The sequence below is a fragment of the Erithacus rubecula genome (genome assembly GCF_903797595.1).
Source record: "Erithacus rubecula genome assembly, chromosome: 3".
Taxonomy (NCBI): Eukaryota; Metazoa; Chordata; class Aves; order Passeriformes; family Muscicapidae; genus Erithacus; species Erithacus rubecula.
Genome location: NC_136689.1, coordinates 14,671,367 through 14,694,785, shown reverse-complemented (window position 1 = coordinate 14,694,785; position 23,419 = coordinate 14,671,367). Strand labels below are relative to the sequence as shown.

The 23,419-nt window shown below is 41.3% G+C and overlaps 1 protein-coding gene across 2 annotated transcripts; it reads right to left on the bottom strand.

Moving 5' to 3' along the window:
* Positions 1-3,823: 3,823 nt before the first annotated feature.
* MAP3K8 (mitogen-activated protein kinase kinase kinase 8) lies at positions 3,824-22,447 on the bottom strand. 2 transcript variants are annotated; one of them, XM_079300047.1, is made up of 9 exons: positions 22,231-22,447; positions 19,076-19,202; positions 17,905-18,265; positions 14,657-14,821; positions 12,940-13,201; positions 10,436-10,542; positions 6,357-6,509; positions 5,497-5,743; positions 3,824-4,072 (listed from the first exon to the last, which is right to left on the bottom strand). In XM_079300047.1, exons 2-9 carry the CDS (start codon positions 19,108-19,110, stop codon positions 3,939-3,941), a joined length of 1,464 nt encoding a protein of 487 aa, XP_079156173.1. In that variant the 5' UTR covers positions 19,111-19,202; positions 22,231-22,447; the 3' UTR covers positions 3,824-3,938. The 2 variants fall into 2 exon arrangements, with proteins under 2 accessions (XP_079156173.1, XP_079156172.1); XM_079300046.1 differs by having other exon boundaries at positions 19,076-19,203; positions 22,235-22,339.
* Positions 22,448-23,419: the final 972 nt, after the last annotated feature.

Sequence of the window (23,419 nt, the reverse complement as noted above, 5' to 3'; positions counted from 1 at the left end):
TTGGAAGCAGCCAGCCCAGCCCCAAGGGAAGCTGTTCCCAGCCATGCAAATGTTCCCACTTTTGGCCATGCACAGCACCAGGCATCTCCCTACGCCCCAGTCCTTCCCAGACAAACAACCTGGCCTTCCCAGCTATGGCAGGGTCACACCTCCAGTGACTCTTCCCCAGATGCTTCTTTGCTTCTCCCAATTAGCCAGAGCAACACATTTTATTCCCCAAGGTCCTAACAAAGGGACTAACACTTGGCCAGGGGCTTCCTTCCCCATTCCCCTCAGCTCTGCATACAGGGAGGGACTGGAAAACTGCTCTGTATTTCTGCTGCAGCTTCCCTCAAACTTCAGAGATCAGGAAGCCTTGCTGAGGAATGTCATGGTGATCTCAGTCCCAGGGCCACAGGCTGAGATAAGAAACCTGCTAAGCCCAGAAGAATAAAAGGCACATTTAGCTCCCTAATTTCACCAGTATTGATGTATTCTCAGCAGGCAACCAAACCCTGCACAGCCACTTGCTCACTCCCTTCAGGTGGGTGAGGAAGAGGACTGAAATAGTACAAGTGAGAAAACTCATGGATTGAGATAAACATGGTCTAAAGACCAAAACAAACGCTGTGCACATGAGCAAAGCAAAACATGGAATTCATTTACCACTTTACATGGGCTGAAAGGTGTTCAGCCATCTCCAAGACAACAGAGCTCCATTATGTATGTAATTGTGACTTGGGAAGACAAACACCATCACTCAGAGTGTTTCCCCTTCCTTCTCCCCCCAGATTTATACACTGAGCATGATGTGGTCTGGCCTGGAATATCCCCTGGGTCAGGAGAAGTCAGCTGTCCCAACTGTGCCCCCTCCCAGCTCCTCCTGCACCCCCAGCCTCCTCCCTGGTGGGGCACTGAGAGAGGCTGAAAAGGCCTTGGCACTGTGTAAACCCCACTCAGCAATAACAGAAACATCCCTTGTTATCAACACTGTTCTCAGCACAAAGCTGAAACACAGCCCTGGACTGGTTACTGTGAAGAAAATTATCCCTACCCCAGCCAAGACCAGCACTATCAGTTATTGTGAGCACTGGGTTTCCCTGTGCACTTGTGTTTTCCTTTGCAGTTTAGCATGAGTCTCAGTATTCCCTCAAGAGAAAATGAAACTACACACCAGAAATCAACACAAACAGAGGCAAACGGTTTGCAGAATCCCATGGCTCTGCACTGACTCAGCCAAACCCTGGGGCTTGTGCTCTTAGCACAGGATTTTCCCACCATCCATTTTCATTCCCTCCCCCTCACCTCCAGCCTCAGCTGCTCTGAGTACACAGCTGCTCAGGCAATCAGATTAGAGGAGTAATCTTCCCCCTCCCAGGATATTTCTAACCCAGTTCATTTCCCTGACCTCATTCCCCAGGTGCTGGTATAAACAAGTGGACCTGCACAATGCAGGGATCACTACTGTGGGATGTGCTTGAGGGATGTGGGATGTTTAGGATGTGATGTATTGCTCCAGAGAGAAATTACTGCTATGCTGCAGCCTAAGGCTCACCTGAGAAACAGTCCTCAGCTATTAGAAAGCCGATAGAGCTGGAAGCAATGCTTGGTGTTCAGCATATCTGAACAGCTGCTTGTTGATTGTGTACCAGTCCTCTGAAGTGATAATTACCCTGAAGCCCTCATACTGTTCAGACATGTGGATGTGTCTATAAAGAGCTGTTGGTTTACTCAGCCAAACATTATTACCTATGTCTGGCAATATATAACAGCCATAACTAAATTCAAATATGAAAGAGTGAGCCTGTATTAAATATTTGTCTCCATATGCAGATTTCCATGCTAAAACATTTAACTGGGTGAGGGAAAGGAGAATGGCATTACAGAAAAAAAAAATAGAAGAAAAGTCAGTGCAACATTTTTAAAGCAAAGGTAAAAGACCCCTAGCAGCCTGCAATTTTCACATGGATGTCATTGTTGAAGTATATAGGCACTCAACAAGCATTTGCATAACCTTTAGCCATTGTCTGGTGACAATAAACACCTTCATTTTATAGAAGGGAAAGTGGGGGAGAGATTATAAACAGACCTTCAGTTACCTGAAAAGTTGCTTCCTACTAACTCTATGAATCTCCTTAAAGATCAAAACCTATCAGCAAAAGATCATAAAAATGAACACAGGTCTCTGAGACCAAAGGTGATCATCCAAACCATTAGGTCATGTTTTCTTTAAGTTAGCCACAAAGTCTGATCCCTGAATATCCTGATCAATGCAGTCAGTATAAATACTAAGAAGGCTCGCTGACACAGCTCTCCTCCAAGCAATTAGTTATCTAGAGATTTTGCACAAAGCCCTAGAGTAAGTGGGTTACTCCCAACAGCATTATTTGCAGTAATTAACATCAGGACTGAAGTGTTCCACGTTGTACACAACTGCTCTGCAACATGCAGGCAGTGCATAAGGAATGTTGGGGTGTGAGAAGATTCTGCCAGAAATACTTGCCATTTATCACCAGAGTCCAAAATCCATTAATGATCACCTTCACTCTACTTCCCAATAAGTGGAATGATGCCTGTAGTGTACCTGAGCCATGGTAGGGGGTGTTGGCCCAAATGTAGTTGCAGCCCCACACTGTTTTTGAAGATGAAAGAAGAATGACCACGTCTCAAGGCACTGAGCTGGATTTATTCGACCATATCAGTATCAAACTAGAAATCATCTGTTTAAGATCATATGTTAGAGAGGAGCAGCATTAAATAACAGACATGAAAAAGAGACTGTGCTTCAGAAAAAATTCAGTGTACAACATACACAGTATGCCATTTAACACAAATGCTTATAAAGAGTCATCCTAAGCATCAGAAAGAGTTTTATAAAAGTTTACGTTCTCATCCCATGGGATGTACAGAACTATGCAGTTTACATAGTTTTACTATCATCCAAAACATCATGTTTCAAATGCATGAGGCACAGCAAGAACAATGTAATTCCATTTCCATAGGAACATAAACATTGCATGTCACTAACGACACGCCTTCCAAACCGTAACACTCAGAGCAATTATACATGTGTACAATGTTAAAGTATTAAAAAGCAAGAGTTTGGAGCCTGCCCACTGTTACCAATAGGGAATAACACTCGATCTACCCTTGAAAACTATCATAGATACCCTTGCAGCAGCTGTAACACAGGAAGGAGTCAGTCCCTGTCATGCTTTGTCAGGGCCAGCTGACTGTGCAAATCCCAAAGCTGATACTGCCAGTGAAAGCTTCACTGGCCCACAGAGGAGGGGACAGCCTCCAGCTCAGCTCCCACTGCCCTGGGAAGATGCAAAGCTAAAACACGTCTGTAAACAAGCAATAATCTGACTCCACAGACAGCTGACAGAAATTAGCTCAGTTTATGGGAGGCCCTGATTTTCATTAAGAATTACTAGAGGCTGACCAAGTTTCAAAGACCAAGAATGACCAAGTCTTAAAGACAGAAACAAGACTGAATCAGTCTCTGATTAAATCAATAACTTCTTTTCTTTTTTGGGGAGTGGGGATGGCAGGAAGATTTTTTTTCTAAGGACAGCTCAGGGAGACTGAATCTTACAGCCCACATGCTATTATATTATATTTTCTCCTGACATTATTTGCAAGCATATATTTTAAGTTTTACAAAAGTGCAAGGCCCAGCACAGGAAGTCATCCTGGATTAAGACATTCCCAGCAGCAGTATTCCTTCCACCATCTTCTTGTTGGTCAGCCAGAAGACACACAAACCTCACTGCTTGGGATCAGCTTATCAGAGCCCCTGAGGGTTTAGCTTAATCATCTGTGCAATTAAACACTATTCACATTTTACAGCCTATAATGGCAATAATTTTATGTACAAATTGGAAAATCAAGTCTTAAAATCAAACTTTAAGAGGTAGAGGTCCATTTCTGACCAGTGAACATAAAATATTACTGAGTCATTCATACTCTAAGGCTGGTGGTCCCCTAACAATATTGAAGTAACCAGCTAGAGCTCCAAGGTCTATGTAGAGTGATCTTTGTCTCTTTAGCAGGTCTGACTCTTCCATGCTGCCATTACACAATGAGGAATCTAGAAAGAAGATAGAGAAACTGTGTCATTATTGCACAAATAGCTGTATCAGTTCATTTTTGTGTTTGGAATATTTGGCCTATTACTTAATCTTATTAATCTGTGGTTTAGAAAAATTTTAAGTACAACATAAGTCAAACCAAAAATAAAATAAACTCTAACAAACCAACCCACAACTCTAGGACAAAGAGAGGGAAGCAGTTTTCAACTGAAACAGCAAGTTAGGAACAGTTAGGCAGAGCTTTCTCATCCTCTGAGCTACAGTGCTAAAGGAGTTTGGTGCAAAAAGAAAAACCTGCTAACTTTCTGTCATCTGAGAATTGTGCTTCTTCATAGGGAAATTTTCATCTAAACACATGACATCATCTTTGTCTGGGTGTGACAATAGAGAATGAATACAGGACCATCAATTTCAGATTTTTTATTCCTTTTAAATCAGGGTCTGAAAAGATAGATCAGGTTTGCAATGGCAGAATTCCCCTGAATACTGTATAATGAGTGTCTTGGAATCCCAGGCACCTATAATAAAGTGCAAGTTTAAGGGTTAAATATTTTTTTCATTTTCAAAAGTAATTGATTCAGATGGTCTGAGCTGGTCAAAGGATTATGCATGCCCAAGGCAAAATCCAGAAGGTGCAATGCCATTCTAAATTCAAAAACTCTGACTGATTTCTTCAGTGAATTTGTTGCAACAATTATGCATTACAGCTCCCAAAACTTTGCACAGATATCTTTGGAAATATTTATCTCACTTAAATAAACCACTTGTCTTTTGTCAGAACCCTCCTAATGTATTTGGTAAGTTGAAGAAAAGCATTTTGAAGCCTGTTGGCAGGTTGTTGGCACTAAATCTTGCTTGGACTTGAAAGGGCTGCTTCCTACCTAGTTCATGTATTACCCTTCATTAAGCACTTACTAATGCACAAGGGCAACAGCATTCTGTGCCACGGTCATTTTTGGTTTTGGAACAAAGGGCTTGTACTGCTGACACTCAGAAACATTAGTTATGGTTTTGTGTGTTTTTCCTTAAAAAGGCAAAAACGTGTTGGATTTGCTGGTGGTGGTTGGACTTCACCACTGTTTACAAATCACGAGTTTACAAAACATCTCGAGTACAGTGGCAAATTGAATCCATTTGGGACAAAAATCTATACTTCATGAAGTGCCCTGAATGCCACTGGCTTTTCCAAGAGCCAGTCCTTCCGGAGCCTCGAAGGGTTCAGTCAAAGCTCCTGCCCATTGAAGTCAATGGGCGTTTAACAGATCACTTCATGACCTCCGGGTCTGATCCCATCTGACTGGGATTTTCACCGGTCACTTTCCCGATGTGTTTAGAGTTTGTCAGTTCCTTACCACTCATTCAAACCAAGATTTGACACAAAGTAGTCTACAAAGTAGGAGGCAATTGAGCCTGATCCCGTTACCTGTAATATTTTCTGGCAGCTGCAGATCCTTCCTGGCGAGCAGTCTTTTCCTTTCAAACAGCGCCGAGTCCAGGCTCTGGCACCGCGGCTGCTCCTCGGGGGGTGGGTGCAAGGCTTCGTGTTTCAGTAAATCTGCTGCAGACAGCCTGTGATTGGGATTCCTGTCCAGAGCTGCTTCTAGCAATTCTCTCATGGAAGTGCTGCAGTCCTCAGCAATATCCTCTAAGGGGGGAGCTTGCTTGTGTATCTGTTGGAATTAAAAAACACCACGGAAACTGTTATTCCAAAAACAATGGAAGAGGAAGTCATAGATAACCACATGAATGGTCTGGGAATTCCCCAATTAGGACTTATCACCTCCCTAAGTAGGGCTCATCAACTAGAACAGAACATGCAAAAAATCCACTTTTGAATTTTATAATAAATTTGAAAACTCAGAGAAATTTCAAGTAAGCCTAAAATCCAGTGCAATGTAAATTTACCAGATTTCTGTACCACACTGGAAGAATCAGAGAATCAAATCTACCAGGCTCCAGTTTTTATCTGCAACTTCGAAGGAAAATAGACAAGTAGAAGATACATGGGCTTGTTTCAATTAACTCTCCCACTGAATTATCCCCATCCTTCCAGTAAACCCAAGGCCTGTAAATTGAAACACAAATCACAGACAACTGCAGCTCAGTCTCTGTCTTCCCCTAAATGATCAAAACCCACTTCTACCCTCCCTCCCCTGAAGCAAAAAGGATGATATAATCTCTCTGACAAATACTTTGATAGTTTTTATATGACTAGAGGTTTCCCAACAAGAGTACAGGAAACCCTCCAACTGATACTGAGCTGGCTCTGCTCAGGACACTTACAATATAGAGGTAGGAGGGATATGCAGAACGAGGGTATCTGTTCACCCAGGGAGGGATGCCTGTTTGCATATGAATGATGGTAGCTCCCATGCTGTAGATGTCTGCTTTTGTTGTGTGGCCTCTGCAAAGGATAACTTCAGGGCTCATGTAAATCTGCAAAAAACAATTAAAAAAAAAATAGATTACTCAACAGGGGAAAACAAGAACCAAAGATGACTTAATGACATTTTGTGATCCTGGAAACCCCCCTCAGAAGGGATGCATCCCACTAGTGCCTGCAAGCACCATTTGGTAAATAAGATTATTGTGTTCTGCATGTGAGTACAGCCAAAGAAAAGGTACCTGGACAAACCATATTCCAGACTTGCACTCCTCAGATAAGCCACAGGCCAGTGGCTGTGTGCCTTAGCTGAGCTGTAAGAGGCTGAGGTTCAAGCCACAGCTCTGCCTTGTTCAATGAGTAGCAGAAGCCTCATTCCTCCACAGCAAAAGGAGGTGCCTGAATTTCCAGTTTGTTTTGGGGGGCACTGCTGGAACTGCTCCATTCTGCTTGAACAATGGCTGGGCATGAGCTAAAGAGAGAGGGTGAGCTGTACTGACAGCCACCCAATGGGAGTAGGAGTTCACTCCTCAGATCCCTGTTACACAGAATACTACACAACCCTTCTGAGCAGAACTGGCAGATATATCCCTTCCTGTCCTCTTTACTCTCCTTACCTCCTCCTTATCCATTAACCTGCATGTTGGAGCATTATCCTGAGAATGAGATGATGGAGGAACAAGCCAGGTCTAGGCAATTAAAATTAAAAGTTAGGTGCCCTTTGCACCAGATTATCCCCAAAGCAGCTATGAAGAAAATAATTCCTCTTCTAACCATTTTCCAAAGCAAAAATGCTAATCTTTCTTGACAGAAACCAAAATAGTTTCCATCAAAACATTTCACTAAAACATTTGAATTTGCCAAAAGTCTGAAGAAGGATCTTGCAAGCTCCTGCCAGCAAAGGCAGCTCAGCGTGCAGCTGGAGGAGAACCAGCCAGGCAGGATGCAGGAGGCACACCCTGCACAGCTCTGCCACTGGCCCGGGGAGCAGGTTTCAACACCACGTGGGCACAGCTCAGAGCACACCAGGCTAGCAAGCTAACATATTTGCTTCTGGTTTCTACTTTTCCCTCACCCAATTTCCCTCTAAAGGATTCAAACAAACTTTAATTCAAGTCATCCTAACACAAAGAATCACATTAAAAGCCATTAACTGACACAAGGGCAGGAAGTTAAGTCATCACCACATGGTTGACTGCTTATTACCACAGATTGAGAACGGCTGTAGGGCTCACACAGATTCCAAGGAATACTTTCCCAGTGAATTACATTCCATATCAGCAAATAGAACTTGTGATTAGAAGTGTGTGCAAAGCCTCAGCAGATGTCTGCAGCTGCTACTGACTTATCCACTGCTTTCCTCAGAGCTAAAAGAGAATCAGTGCATCTGTATCCTCTACCTTTAAGTCTCATAAGGAGAAAAGAACATGACTCCTAATTCTATAAAAAGACTTTGGCAAATACAATGCAACTTGAGTGAAATCTACATAAGCAAAAAGCAGCTGCCTTCAAAAGAATGCTGGCACAAGATCCTATCTGCATTTAAGGTGAGAAAATAGTCAAGATGCACCTGGACTGTACAGGGACAAAAATCAAAACTGAGCTCCAAAGCTCTGGTTTCAGACTAAGAGTCTGTTGTCACCAAAGCAAACAGCTCAAGCCATGGATAACTTCCCATTCTCATTCCTTCTGACTGGTGGACTGGTACTTGCCTGCCAGTCACACCAGTGTCACAGCCCAACTAAAAACCAGTCCTTTCTTCACGCTGTGCTAGTTTTAGTTTAGCATTCCTGAAAATGAATCATACTTTCCACACTCAATAAACTTTAGCAGACAACTTTTTACCCTCAAATGCTTGTAACTGAAGCTTATGTATTTTAACAAAGTGACAGAAGCCTAACAGAAAGTGTAGCAACTGCCTGGAAAAAGTATTTCCTGCAGAGCAGGTTCATAACAACCACAGTTTAATGTTCTGCATGACTTGTACACAAAAGGAGGAGCACCAGTTTTTTCATGCTACACCATCTATACATAATTTATCCTTCAATCCTGTTGCCCAGAATTGTAACTACTCATTTTTACAAACACAAAGAAGATTTGCTACATTCAGACTTTCTGTGCTTTGGAACTGAGTGAAAATCCGAACTCCCAGAGAACATGCACAGGACAAAGGTTACTCCACCTGCCACTTCCCTCAAGGACACAAGTCCCTGCCAATTCCAGATGTAAGAGAAACCAGCCAGCTCACAGGCACAATGCTGCCTGGCAGTGACAGAGCCCCAACCAGGGGTTGCACAATTACATGCAGGAAGAGCCTCCTTAAGGCTGCATAATACAGGGTGCAAAATTGAAGAAGACTTTGTAAAGTCAAGATTTTACTTTGAAGACAAAAACCAATCAAACAAGAAGGCCAGACTACAGAGGCCATTTGTGGGTGACAGGATTAGGAACCATGGGGAAGAAGATGCCTAGAATGAAGACTGTGAGCAGAAAAACCTACAGAAGCATCAGGAACATTGGCCTATAAATCTCCTTTCCCAGTGCTGTGTCTCCAGCATCACTTCTTGCTGTGGTGCTGTAGCAGGATTGCTGCTCTTCTGAGACAACAAACACCAAACAGGGTTGGGGGGATTATCAGCTTTCTGAGGATAGGACTGCAGGTGTTAAAATGTGGGGAATCATTTTCCTCCTATTAAATGAAGAACTAAGTGTTTTTCACCTGGCAAAGTGAAAACACTGAAGTGTTTTCACTTTTCACTTGTTCTTATTAACACAGTCTTGGTCTGTCCTCCAAGACCCAGAAGTGGATCCTCAGCAGTCTGCTCCACAATCATGGAAATTTCCTGTTTACACACATCTCCATCATTGGGAAATACCCTACCAACTCATACCCACCACTGTTCTTACTCTCATTAACACCACACAAAACCCCCTTGAACAAGCAAAAAACCCCAAACCAAAATAAAAACCCCACAAAGCTCATGCATGAAGTGCCAGAAAGCATATACTGCTTCCATCTCAGCAATCATTTTAAGCTCTTAACTCCCCTGACTAGAAAGACATTGAAAACAAATATTCAAGTGTTTTCTCAATGATCTTGGAAAAAATAAACAAACCTGACCTTCTGTGAAATCTTGGTTTATCCTACCCTTCTAAAAGTGAAATGCTTTTTGCCAGTTACAAAAGGATCTCCTCTTTGCACATGTGGAAGACTATTAAAAGAGTAAGTGCCAACATTTCAGCTGAAGTATTTCCTGTAAACAATCTCCTCCAGCAACAGAGAGCACAGACACCACATCTGCAGCAGCTATCCAAGCTGTTGCTACTTGGTTGTTTGCTAATACTCCAGCCCTGCAAACACCTCAGCAGGAATGCAGCCCAAGTGGTGTGCAGAATCTCAAAGTCACTGAGAACATTTAAAAGGAGCCCACCTCCAAACTATCTAAAGCAATTTTAGCAGATAATCATGAACTGTGCCATGCACAACCTCTGAAGAGCAAAAGTGTTGCATGTAGATAGGGAACAGAGCTTAGAAGGGCTAAGGGATGAAACCCAGACATCAGTAATTTCTGTGGTTTTGAAGGAGGAATCAAAGCACAGTGTTGAGCAGGTCAGCCCAGTCCACAGCCTGTATCTCAGAAGAAATCTTTGCTAGAGCAAAGAACAAATTCCTGTTTGAAGTGTCTCTGACCAGCAGCTAAAATACTGCAAACAACCCTCCTCAGAGTATGTTTGACTTCAGTAAATAATTGCTAACAAATGGGACTGCAGAGAAAGTGACACAGCTTTCAGAGCATTCCATTTAGCAAGTTGAAAATAAAAATATAATTGAGACTCTATCAATGTTTGTAACTTTTTTTATAGATTTTATAGTAACTATTTTACCCATGCTTCTAACCCTCCAGCTTCAAATTTGAGCCTAAACACCACAATCAAGGACTAATGCAACATAAGGGCTTTTCTCCCTTCAGCTTCTTACCTCTGTTCCTCTAAGGTCTTTGGGATAGTAAATGTCTTCAGTCATTTGAACACTTAGGCCAAAATCCACCAAAACAGCCTTAGTTGACATAAAGACAATGTTGCTTGCTAAAAGAAAAAATTACATAATTTAAGTGTCTGGCACATTTGGTATTTATTTCACAACACTCTTGTTTCATTCACATGGTATCCTAAAAAGGGAGATAGATTAGCATAACCACATTCTCCAGCCAATATCCTTCTAGGCAAAATAGGTCTGGCAATGATTTGGTTCAATTTTAAATCATATCTTAAAAATCAGACTGGAGTGGGTTATGTAAAAGAATCCATGTTTGGTCATTTTCTTAGCTTAAGAGTAAAAAAAGAAAAAAAAAAAAAAAAAAAGACAAAGAAAGAGGAAAAAGGCTGAGTGTAGAGGAGGAAGCTAGAAGACTGGTAGGCACCATAGCACAGTGCTCTGAAGATGTTTAATGGTCTCCAAAGTGGAGATCATGCTGTGCAGCTCTGGCTATAGACAGCACAACTGCTGCTCACCAAAAGGCTTTTCTAGAGTAATAATTTAAGTGAAGAGAGAAGCAGAGAGTAATCAGGACCCCTGCACAGCAGCCACACCAGTCACCTGCACTGCTTCATGAGGGCAGCTCAGCATGACAACAGAGGACAGACAATGGCTGTAAAAGTAATGGAAGACTGAACATTTCAAACTCCCTCTGAACTGCAGCAGTATCTAGGAGCTTAATTTACTTTCCTTCATAAAACTCTGCCTAAGGCACAACTTTGTACTCAGAGGCTTTGTTTGCAGCTGTATTTCTGATCAAATATTTCAGAATGTAGTGCTCAGTGTGAGCCTTGAGAAATCCTTGTTTGCTGTTTCAGAAGATGTGGTAAAATGAAGTCTCCAAGTTACCCAACAGAAACACGTTTTTCTTACAGGAAACTGTGGGCTATTTTCCATCTTGACAGTGCCTACCACGACCATCCAGTGGGAGGACAGCCTTGATTTCAGCAGCACTGATTCCTGAAGCAATGCTTCACAACACTGCCTCCTTACCAGCACTATAGACCACGTCAGCCTGTAATTTTAGGGATTAATTTGAAGATATGGATTTTAAAGACCCCATAAGAGACAGTGCAAATCCTGCCACAGTGCAGCAGGATCTGCTGCCTGCCTGGGACCATACCCAGCCCCAGCTGCAGCTGATTTTGGACTGAAGCTCCCCCTACCAAACAGGCTGATGGTTTAACTGCTCTCCAACCAAGGGTTAAAATGAGGGGGAGCATGGAACACCTCCCAAGAACTAGAATGTCTTCCTCCCTTTCCTTGCTCAGAGCATTTTTTCCTCTCAAGAAAATCCTCATCTTCTGTATCAGCAGAATAGACTCAAAGCAGCTCAAAAGCAGCAGATTGAGTGAGGAAGGAATCAGAGGTTTTGGGAAACAGAAAAAGGCTGGAAAAAGTGAAACACACTCATCCACCTCATTCACAATGGGCTGGTTCTCCTATTCATTACCTAGACATAGTAGGCTTTGGGCTGGTTTGGTTTTTAGATAATTTAATTAATGTCTTTGTTACTGCCTATCAAAATAAACCCATAGGAAAGATTCTTACTACAAGTGAGAAAGAAAAATTAAGGGAAAAAATAAGCAGTTTTGTAGCTGTCAGAATCTCAAAGGCTTACATCTAAAGTACTGACCCATACTAAATTTTAAAAAAATGCAAAACTGAGAAAAATTTAGCAATTCCTAATAATCATTTTTTGTGAACTATTGCAATGTTTCAGTCTGAATATTTATATTTTAAACCCTCACATTTAGCTAAATAAACTCATGGAGATGCATTCATTTGTGGGCTGAGGTGCTACTGGGAGCAACAGTATTAAATACTAATTAAAATGCAACACATTAAATTTGAATTTTAAAGCAATTTAGTACTAATATATTTAATTTGGACTTAACATCAATATGTTTGATTATTTATACATGTTAATATCCAGAGTTTTTTAAAAGCAAACATACATTAAAATTTGTTGTACTTGTTGAAAGAAAAAAACCCAGCACAAATTATGTATTTACTTCCAAAGTGCCTCAAACTGATGAACAGTTGTGTAGAAATGTAAAACCTAATGGAAGGTGCAAGTTGAAGGTGAGCATGGAAACATTCAGGATGAATTTATATTGAAAGTAGGAAACTTCTGTCTGAACACAGACTGATAACTTCACTCTTTAGGTTTTTATTTCAATTGAGTTACTCATGAATGGCATAGGATCTTTCTAATTACTCTCTCTGCTGGAGTGAATTAATTAATACTGAAAATAACTATCACCTATATATAATTATATAGGTGGGTATAACTATCCAGAACCTGACCTTGCCATTGGTTAAGCATTATCCATCCCTCCCACTCACAGATATAAGGCTGCATGTCCCAGCTCAGTCCCAGGAACTCCACCAGGGCCCCAGCCCAGCCAGGACCAGAAATTCCCCCAAGGAATCACAGGACGTACGTTTGATATCATGGTGGATAATCCTCTTTGAGTGGAGAAAGTCAAGTCCTTTCAGAATATGCTTTGTCACCCAAATGATTTCAAACTCTCTCATAGGACCACAGCTCTCCAGCTTTTCCATGACAGATCCTCCCTCTCCAGCTTCCATGAAGAGATGGATCGTCTCATCCCACAAAATAGCTCCATATAATTCAGCAATGTTTTCGTGACGGAAACATGCCTGTATCTCAACGTCTGAGGGTTTGAACTGTTCCACTGGGACCTAGGACATTGAAACAAAACCAGTTATCCACCACAAAAACAAGTTCCATGTGGACACTCGTTATCCTACAGATTAAGAGAAAAGAAGGAAGTACAGCACTTGCATCCACTTATTAAACTACTAAGCTTTCCTTTGTTCCTGTGACTATTTTTCCTTTGCAGTTCAGAGAGTTCCTGTGAAAAGCTGAGAGATATTTTGGAATCATGCCCAAATAAAAAGTGCAATCTTCCAGAAAAAGCAGTGTAGCAAGAGTTATTCCCGTCAAAATCCAGTGATTACGCAAAAGCTTTTATGCAAACTTCCTGGTGAAGGAGATAAAATTCCCACTGCTTTTTCCATTAGCTTTGTGCACTCATCTGCACTACCAGAACTACACACCCACCTGACAGGTGGATCAGTGCTTGCAGTGCTCAGGCCCATTACTGACCTCAATTCAGTGCTTATCAGCACTGGTTTATGGCTTGCAAGGAATGAAACCTGCTTTGAAGGGAGCGCCAGCAGCACGATATTTCTTTAAAAAGTACTGATGGCAGATTGCTGAGACAATAAAAGCAGTGTTTGCTTACAGACAGAAAAGCTACTACTGCTCTGTTTAGTTTTCTTCCCTTGGATTGGTGTCTGTGACCCAAATAAGAGGCTCATCTATTCAATGGGAGATATTGTTTGTATTTTCAGAAATATTAGGATACTTAATTCTGCAGTGGATTATGCAGGAGCAGCTAACAGTCTGGCCCCATATAGACACATGGCCTGCAGAGGAAGGACATAGAGCTGCCTGCCCAACTCTTTCACACAAAATTAATACAGGTACTTATTCATGAGCTGGGGAATATAGAGCAATGTGCCAACTGAGCTTTTACTGCCCCTGAATATTTACTGCTCAATTCAAAATAGTATGTTAGAAGGCATAGCTCAAAGAAAATGTTGTCTTGCATAAAAACAGGACAGTGCTCAGCAGTTCTTTTGAGGCATCTCACAGCCTTAACTCTGTCAGTGCCCAAAACAGTAATAGTTGCACCTACTGAGTTCTCAAGGACTTCAATAGCACTGAAGTAAAGAAAACTGAAGTCTGAGAAGCTCAGTTAAAGGACAAGAGCCTAAAAATTCTGCAGCAGCAGGATTTTGCTACCAGCTTCAGCAGGGGATGGGATCTCACACTGATATTTTCATGGAGAGTTCAGTAGAACAAGTAGAAAATCCACTCTGCAGCACAGCTCATGTGCCAGTTACACAGACTTCCAGATATATTCAAAATGCTGAAACATTTGCAGCTTTAGAGCCAAAAAATTTAAACATGCTAAGAGAAGTGTACATTTCCCCCACCTTGTTTAGGCCAACAAAACCAAGATGATCATCAGCCAACAGTGGAATTTGATACAGACATACTTGAAAATATACTGTAAGTAGTATGTCATACAATATTTGCTCAGAGATAAAACTACTGAACTAACATACCAGTTTGCATGCCATTCGCTTCTTGGTTTCTCTGTCTTGGGCTAAGTACACCTTCCCAAAAGCTCCCCGAGGAATAAAATCAGAACCAATATTCCTGTAAGTCAACTTCCATGGAAACAGGAGCACATCCGAGTCAATCTGATAGCGCCCGTTCTTGGGTGTGATCTGGGGAGTTGAATAAATAATAAAAAAACACAGTCAAGTTAAAATTACTTCAAATCTGATTAATTTTATACATATAATGGACAAAAAAAAAAAAGGATATTCCACTTATGTGTATGATGTACATGATCTGTTTAGCAGTCTTTATTTAGTAACAGCAAATGGGAACAGCATGTGAGGTGTGGCATTCATTCACAGCCCAGGCATCCATGTTTCTCTCCAGTGACTAACTTATGAAGTGTAAGTTGCAATTAATTGTCTTGAAACAACAACAACAGCAGCTAGGTTAATGAAATTACCCACCTCTTGTTATTAGATTTACCTGCACATGTTTGTCCTTCCTGTAATCTGTTAACTTGTTATGCCACATACCTGTTACTCACAGGTTATCTTATACAACAATGTGAGCAAGAGTTTCAGCATTTCCTAATATCACAATGCACTCCTAGGAGTTTAGTTTTCCATCTTATATTGGAGTTTCTGCTACTTAGTAAAAGGTCAAAGAAGTCTGCCTCGATTTTACCAGCCACTATCCTATAGTTTTATATCATAGTTTACAAAAGAAGAGTGGGAGTAACATTGCCTCCTCCAGGTGGGTAATGGTGGGAGCTTTGGTTCTTCTGTGCCAACAACCAGGCAAGGAGGAGATTCAGGGCACCTGTCAGTATCCTGCTCTAAATCTTTCTCCCAACGAGCTCCCTCCCTCTGCATGCGACAGAAAGAGACCAAATGACTAACTGCATCCATGTGAGTACTGCTTGATCTCTGGTGTTACTTCTTCAGTCTCTCAGCTACAAAATTATTAATCTTTCCTATGAATGTGCTTCAAAATATTTCAGACAGTATCTGGAATATCATTAATCTTCTTACTGCTACTATATCAAGATTCTTGAAGAGATGTAAAATCACATCAAGGATATTTATCATTTCATGTCTGTCACAGGGCCTCAAATACTCAGCTCTTCAGCTACTGTTTTTAAGATAATATATCAGGAAGATTATTTGGTTTAGACTTCTATTTAAGATGTAACATATAATCTTTCATTCTTAATCTCCCTTCATGCTTTTCAATTAGAAAAGTACTTTCTTGACTGCTAAAATTGTCATTTGTGATTTGTACCTACACAAAATAAATTAATTTTTCCAAGTTCCTAAATCTGGGGAGGATAAGTTCTTAAACGTTGGCCAAGGGGGCATGGGGGTCTGTCCTTTCATAAAAAGTGTACTGCTTAGGATAGAGAGAACAAGCCTTCCCTCTACTTATTAGAGGTAGGGTAAATCAATCTGTACATGTCTAACAATCTGTCCATCTTGCTTGTCTACTTCAGCATTTCAAAGGGTTGATACTAATCTGTATGGGTTACACCTTATCCTGGAAAGGAAGAGACGCTGAGCAGAGTTGATTTGCAGAGCAAAACAGTGATGACCACCACACTACTCACATTTTCAGGAGGCTTTTGGACTAGCTCCTAGCCTGACCCTCTGAACATCTGTCTATGGCTGCAATGCATCTTTCAGTTCAGTTTTAATGAAAAGAAATCCAGATTGCACACTACAAGACTCTTTGTGATGCAAGCCACAGTGCAGCCAGTGAGGGTCACCAGGCAATCAGAAACACTCCTGACCCTAACAACAATGCTGTAGGTATTTACAGAGCAATGCCCCTGCTGAAATGCCTGCACAGGTAATGTCCTGCCTCCAACCCTCAGTTGCATAATGGGATCACGTGCACCTAATAATGCTTGGTTCATACCGATTGTATGCATCTGCAAGCAAAACAACCACGAGTATGCAGAACAGTGTCTACCCTGAGCATAGGAAACATTTAATATTACTAAGTGTCATTTCAATGTTACAGAGTTGAAAAGCGATTGTTTTGCAATACTGTAATGCTCCCTCCAAATCAGAATAAAGCAATACCCTGTGTTACTCAGGTTACTGAATGCTCAGGTATTTTGCACCTCGGTAACCAGAAAGCCTCAAGCAAACAGTGTTCACATATAAAATAGATAATACTCGGGATTTTTAAGGTGATAGATGTCAAGCATCTTAAGAAAATACAGCAGAACACCAACACATGTGAATAGAATTCCATTGCAACACTGATTGTCTCCAGAGCAACTGATCTAAAACAAAGGTTTAATGACACTAATATTGAGAGATGCTTGTAGAACACAAACAATTTCAGGGAACATCTCAAAACAACATATCTATATATTTGAATTTAGCAGTGTGAGGTATTACATAATATTGTAACACTTAAAATCACACTTGATAGTATGTGCTTTTTCTCCTTATATTACTGCAATTGACATTTTGTGCAGACATAGCAAGTTTAGAAACTATATTGTTAAATCCTAGATCTTAATTTTTGGGAGTCTGCATGTTTTACTGCATGAACACAAGGTACTAGAAGACTCTTGCTGTCTCCCAGACCTGTAAATCATCATAGTTCATAGGCTTTGGTTGGAAGGGATCTTAAAGAACATCTAAATGCAATTCCCCTACTATGGGAAGGGATGTGACCCACTAGGTCAGGTTGCTCAGGGCCCCACCCAACCTGGCCTTGAACACTTCCAGGGATGGGGGCAACCACAACTTCTCTGTACAGTCTGCTCCAGAGCCTTACCACTGTCAGAGTAAAGAAATCTCTACACTTTTAGTTGAAAATACTTTCTCCACATTCTATCACTACATGCCCTTCTAAAAAGTCACTCTGCCATTTTCTAATACAAGTTGTGGATTTTATAAGCCCCATTTAAGTACTAAAAGGACAAAATGAGTTGTAGATTTTGCTTTTTGGCTGCTTGTCTCAGGTTTGTATTCAACACTGGGAAATGTTTTCTAACCTCCAGGGATGCTAGGAGATAACAGAGTGGATCCTTCTGAACAACAGACCTTTCTCCATAGCTGCCTGAGGATGCAGGGGCTAGACTTGATAGGCTCAGAGACCCCTTCCAGCCCCAGGGTTGCACAAGAAAACACAGCCTGTTACTCCTGGGACTGATCTTTATTTACAATCATTAAAAATGTCCAATTCCAATGGTCTATGAAATGCCAAGTGAAAGGAAAACAGGCGTACGTACCATATTCAAGAGGATTCCAGATTCCTGTTGTGTGCATCCTTTAAATTGTTTTGCAGTGTTAGACACCTGATTTGCAAAAGCAAGCAGGTCTTCCACAGTCCCATATTTGACAGAGGACATCAAAGAGACCTCCCTTTCACAAAACAGTAATGATTCTGCACGTTCATCATTCTGATTTGCCTCTTCACACATTGTAATTAAGCTGTCTTCATAGACTGCAATGTCTTCACCTGGGTAATGGTTTTCCATGATGGCTATCACCTCAGACATATTTAGATCAGCTAGCAACAAGTCAATCTCTTCTTTGCTATCACTACCCGTGCTCATATACTCCATTACTGTCCACTTTGCAAAATCACTCCTGGAAAAAAAAAAAAGAAAAAAACTTGAAAACACTTTTCACCTAAATTTGCACATCAATTCAGATTTTAAATTAATAACTTGTATTATGAATAAAATCTTAATTAGGATCCTGGGTAAAGATAAAATGGAGAAATATTGAAATAGTGAAAATATTGAAATAGTGGAATTTATTTAGAAGTTAATAGTTAACCTCTCCTGTCATTCACTCTTAGAATTTATTATGATAAAGCTTTCCCTAAGAGGAACAGGTACAGTAAGAATACAGCACTGTAACAGAAATGCAAAAATGAAGGACCACCCTCAAAACAAACAAAGGAATCCATTGTTTGGAAAAGAATCATAAAGAGAGATATTAACATTCTCAATTAGTTTATATTTAAGTTTGTATTGGCAATTTATGTGATGTATCCAGGAAGTAGAAAATAGTAATAGGCATCTGTTAGTATCATTGTACAAAACACAACTGTCACCACCTGAGATATAAAATCTGTGTTTTTTAACTAGACTTGAACTGAAATTTTTGTTCTGAATTTCAGAAGAAAGTCAGAAACAGAGCTATCATAAAAGCAATGAGCTTTTGAAGTGGCTCCCAGCAGTTTGTTCTGTTCCCTCTACACCTGACAATAACTTCTTAGGTTACTATTGCAACTCTTTTGCTGAAATAGTTACATACAGCAAGCTGGGTTCAACCTCCCAAGAAGGGTTCTATTCCAAAAGGTTACATATTCAAGTTAAAAAGGTATGTAGGGTCATTCATTAAAATACTGACACAAATAGTTTCCAACACTTAAATGTCTAGAGCACTTACCTTGTATTTAACCTGATTACATCACTCAAAACCATTTAAAAACGTCTCAATAGAATCCCTGAAGTCATCATGTTTTTCTGAACCCGTATTTACCACTGATGATAATTTCACAGTGTTCTGTGGCAGTCTATTAAAAAAGCAAAACAAATAAAGCCATTGCATACCAGCTCAAGCAGAAGGACTGGTTTGTACTCATATAGATCATTTGCTTCATGGAAAGAAGAGCTAGTAATCACAAGGCTGAGATAACAGGGGATTTTTCTGCAGAAAAAGATGCCAACTCAAGAAAGAATCAAGCTACTGTATCATCCATATTTCCAAGTAGTAGTGAAAAATAGTTTTTCCACAGTTAGGTTCTGAGTTATATTCTCTCTGTCTCATGCTTGTTTAAGCAAAGAGTAGGACCTCCTTTTCCTTTAGCAGAACTGACTACAGCATGCCCTCTTTAGAGAGCTCTCATTTCCCTTTTTCATAATCCACTACACCAACTATTTTGGGTAAAAGATATCAACTAGGCAATCAGACACTTATAAAAAAAAGAAAAAGAAAGAAAGAAAATCTGCAAACAAAACTTTATCTCAAGCAGACTCGGTCCCCTGAGGCCATGGAGCAATGCATTTACCCAGGTACAGTTTCTGGTTATGATCTCTATCTTTCTTACCCTCACCACAAGGACGCAGAAGCTTTGTGGCACATATTTCTCATGGGTAAGAGTATTTACGTCAGTCCTAATGTGAAGAAAACCAAGTAAAATGACGTGTCTGAGTTGGCAAAGAAGTCAGACCACGTGCTAAAAATTCAAAAGGCAGGACAGGACAGCAGATGCAGCATCAGGAAAGGCAAACAGAGTGCATGTTCCTTCTCAGGCTCAAGCCCTGGGAGTGATGGTGGCAGAGTTGTACTGTGTCCCCCCGTTCCCCCAAGACAGGCACAGTGACTTCACCAGCACTCTACACCAGTTCACCTGGCCCTAGTCAACCCACATGCCCAGCATTAGGGCAGCCAGGTTGGAAACTTTGTGGTCACTAGCACTACTTCATTGGGGAGGCCCCAGGTTTTGTATCCTGGGTGCTCAGAGAGGTCACAAATAGGAAAAGATGCTGTGGGTGTTTTCTATCCCTTATCACCTCAACTTGCTCCATGACCAAGCTATAGGCTCTAAACGAAGTCTGAATATTGTTACTTTTTAACAGAAATGAGATTTCTATTTTTCCCCAGAACAGGACTTGTATTCATTGCTTTTTTTTTTTTTTTTTTTTTGTGCTGAATTAGTGGGGTTCAAAAGAAAAGAAACACTGCTGTCATAAAAGGAACCAAGAGACCTCATGTGTAAAGTCAGTTAAAGTTACAAACTAGTCCTGAGGGACTTTCTGAAGAAAAACATGAACCTCTAGATGCTCTGGTCTTTGTGGATAAAGACAAATACGCACCAGAGTTAAACTAATTTACTCTCTGAAGCATTTTCATGCACAAAGCATCTGTACAGATTAGACCAAATGTAGCTTTCTGGAAGTGCCAGATCTGCTCTGTTCCTCAAAATGTTCCCAAACTGCAGTACAATACTAATAATACTCTTGTCAATTTTACTACTACTCAAAAAGCTCTGAATAAGATGAAGAAGTGACTCCAACCTGCATAATCTCAGTTATGTGCTTTTAGTGCTTGAGAAAACCTGCAAACCCTTCACCATTATCTCAAATAACAAGTGATGGGACAAGGAAAAATGGCCTCAAGTTGTGTTGGATATTAAGAAAAATTTCTTCACTGGAAGAGTTGTCAAACACTGGAACAGGCTGCCCAGGAAAGTGGTGGAATTACCATCCTGGTGGGGATTTAAAAGACATACATGTAGACGTGACACAACTTAGTCATGGGTTAAATTCTGCTGGGTTGGACTTGATAATTTTACAGGTCTTTTCCAACCTAAAGGATTTAATTTTTCTCTGTATCTAGTAAATTGTAATAAATAAATAAATAAATAAAAAACAATAAAAGCAATATCTAGACTATAAAAGCTGATTTTCTAAATTATGCAGCAATTTAATATTATATATTTCCCCTACAGGCAAAGAAAAAAAAAAAAAAAGGTCCATTTTCCAATGGGGAATTCACTCTTCCTATTTATCCCTAAAATCCTGTACTAGTATCAGTGCTGGGCACCCATGTAATATTCTAAATCATCCTATATAATCTAGGTTCATGAAGAAATGACATCACTAAACATGCTTTACTTATTCTCAGCTGAAAAAGTGGGTTTACCTGCAGTGGAAAAATAAAACTGCATGCAAACACTTAGGTCAGTTGCAAAAGCACAAGACTCTTTCTCCAGTTTTGCCAATATTTCAACATCATCACATGAGTAATTTGTAAGGCAAAGGTTTATTTCTCTATTCTCTGCGTAGCTTTTCAACCCCTTTGCCTAAGAAGTGTGCTGCCAGAGACCATCCTTATATTCATCATATTAAATAAGAGTAACTGCACACCAGACTGCTAAGCCCCTGTGGGACTTTTTGTGTGTCAGGGATCAACGATGGAAAAGATTGAACTAAATCTACAGTAAAAATAAAATTTAAAAACCTAAAACACGGAGACAAAAACCTCAACACCGCCCCCCCCCCCCCAAAACAAACAAACAAACAAACGCAACCAAACAAACTAGCCACAAACTTCATAGACTGGCTCAACACAGTCATACACCCATAATAAAGATCTCTTGTGCTGCTTTTAGAAAATAATTTTCTAGTGTAAGTGACAAGCGACGGCCCATTAGAAATGGAAAAAAGTCCCTATTTACTTCCAAGAAAACTTAGACAGACCTTGAAAAACACAATCCCTCTGAAAAAAAAAACTTCTACTGCTAAGGAACAAGAAATATCAACAGCTTAAATTTCGACAGCATTTCCCATATTCCCTGGGAATCGGGGATCCGCGGCTGTCGCGGCTCCGGCAGCCGCAGAGCGCGGCCCCAGCCCCGGCAGCCCGGGCTCAGCGAGCTGCCGCAGCCCCGGCGGCTCCCCCGGCACACGGCGCCGCTCGGGCGGCCGAGGGCAGCGGGGACCTGCCCCGCCACAGCGCTGCGGGACCCGAGACACCCCGAGCCCGTCCCGCTCCGCTCCATCCCGCCCGGGCTCCCGGTGCCCCGCCGCCCCGCTCACCCTCCGGGAGAGCCGCGCCGCCCGTCCGCTCGCCCCGCTGCGCTGCGCTGCGCTCCGCGGGAACTCCCGGGGGCGGGGAAGGCACAGGTAGCACCGCCCGCCCCCGGCCCCGGTTTCTATTTCGGTTTCCCGGCAGGAGCGGGCGCTGCGCTGTTGTAACCCGGCCTCAAACCCGGCCAGCGATCGCCTCCTGCTCCAGCGGTGGCACTGCCCGGTGGCAATGGCTCGTCCCAGGCGGCAATCGGTAAATCCCTTTTCTACCACCTCGTGTTTCCGTGCGCACCTAGAGGGCGTCCACCAGCGTCCTACGAGTTTAAACATTACCTGAATCAAACTTCAGCTGACACGCGGGTGGAATTTAGGACAACAATGTGAAGAATTTGTTAGCGGCAGTACTATTAAAATGCTTCAAGATACAGTAGTATGAGTGGGGTAATTGCTAAAATTGAGCACAACTACTTTTTATTTCTTATCCATAAGGAAGTAATTCTTGCAAAACTGTGCTACCCAATGGCTCCTCTTCAGTCAGTTCGTTTTTAAGGAGACAAGTAGCACCTTTAAGAAAACCAGCTGCCACAGCCCTAGGAGCTGTGGAGTTGAATCTGTCTCAAGGTGTCAAGAGACCCAAGAGCGATTTTTGGTTCATTATCTGCAGTGTAATGACTATTTGCTTACTGAAGTCAGTGGCAAAACCATCATTATAAAGTTTCAGGACAAACATTCACCTTAGGCTTTGGTGTTTATACGCATTTCATACGAGTCCTTTTCTGTTTATATTATCAAGATACCCTGACTCCCTTATTTAAAGGGTTTATGTTTGCCACCTCTCCTGGGGCATTCAAAACTGTCCAAAGTATGTCCAAAGAACTTCACAAATGACATTCTGAAATGTGCAAGGGTTTAGACTCACTATAGGATTTTCTTTTCCTTAGCATCATAACTATGTATATGGAACTCTGTTAGCAGGGTTAACCTTTGCTCATACACGGTCTCTTTTCTAGACTATACAGATATTAAATAAATTGGCAAGCCTCCATAAGGAAGTAGGTGTCTTCTTTGTTGAGTTTGACCTTGTTCAATTGCACCATCCAGTGCATTTACAACCAAAAAAAAAAAAAAAAAAAAAAACCAAACCCACCAAAAAACTCAAAACACTACAAAGCAAGCAAACAAACAAAAAACCTGTGAT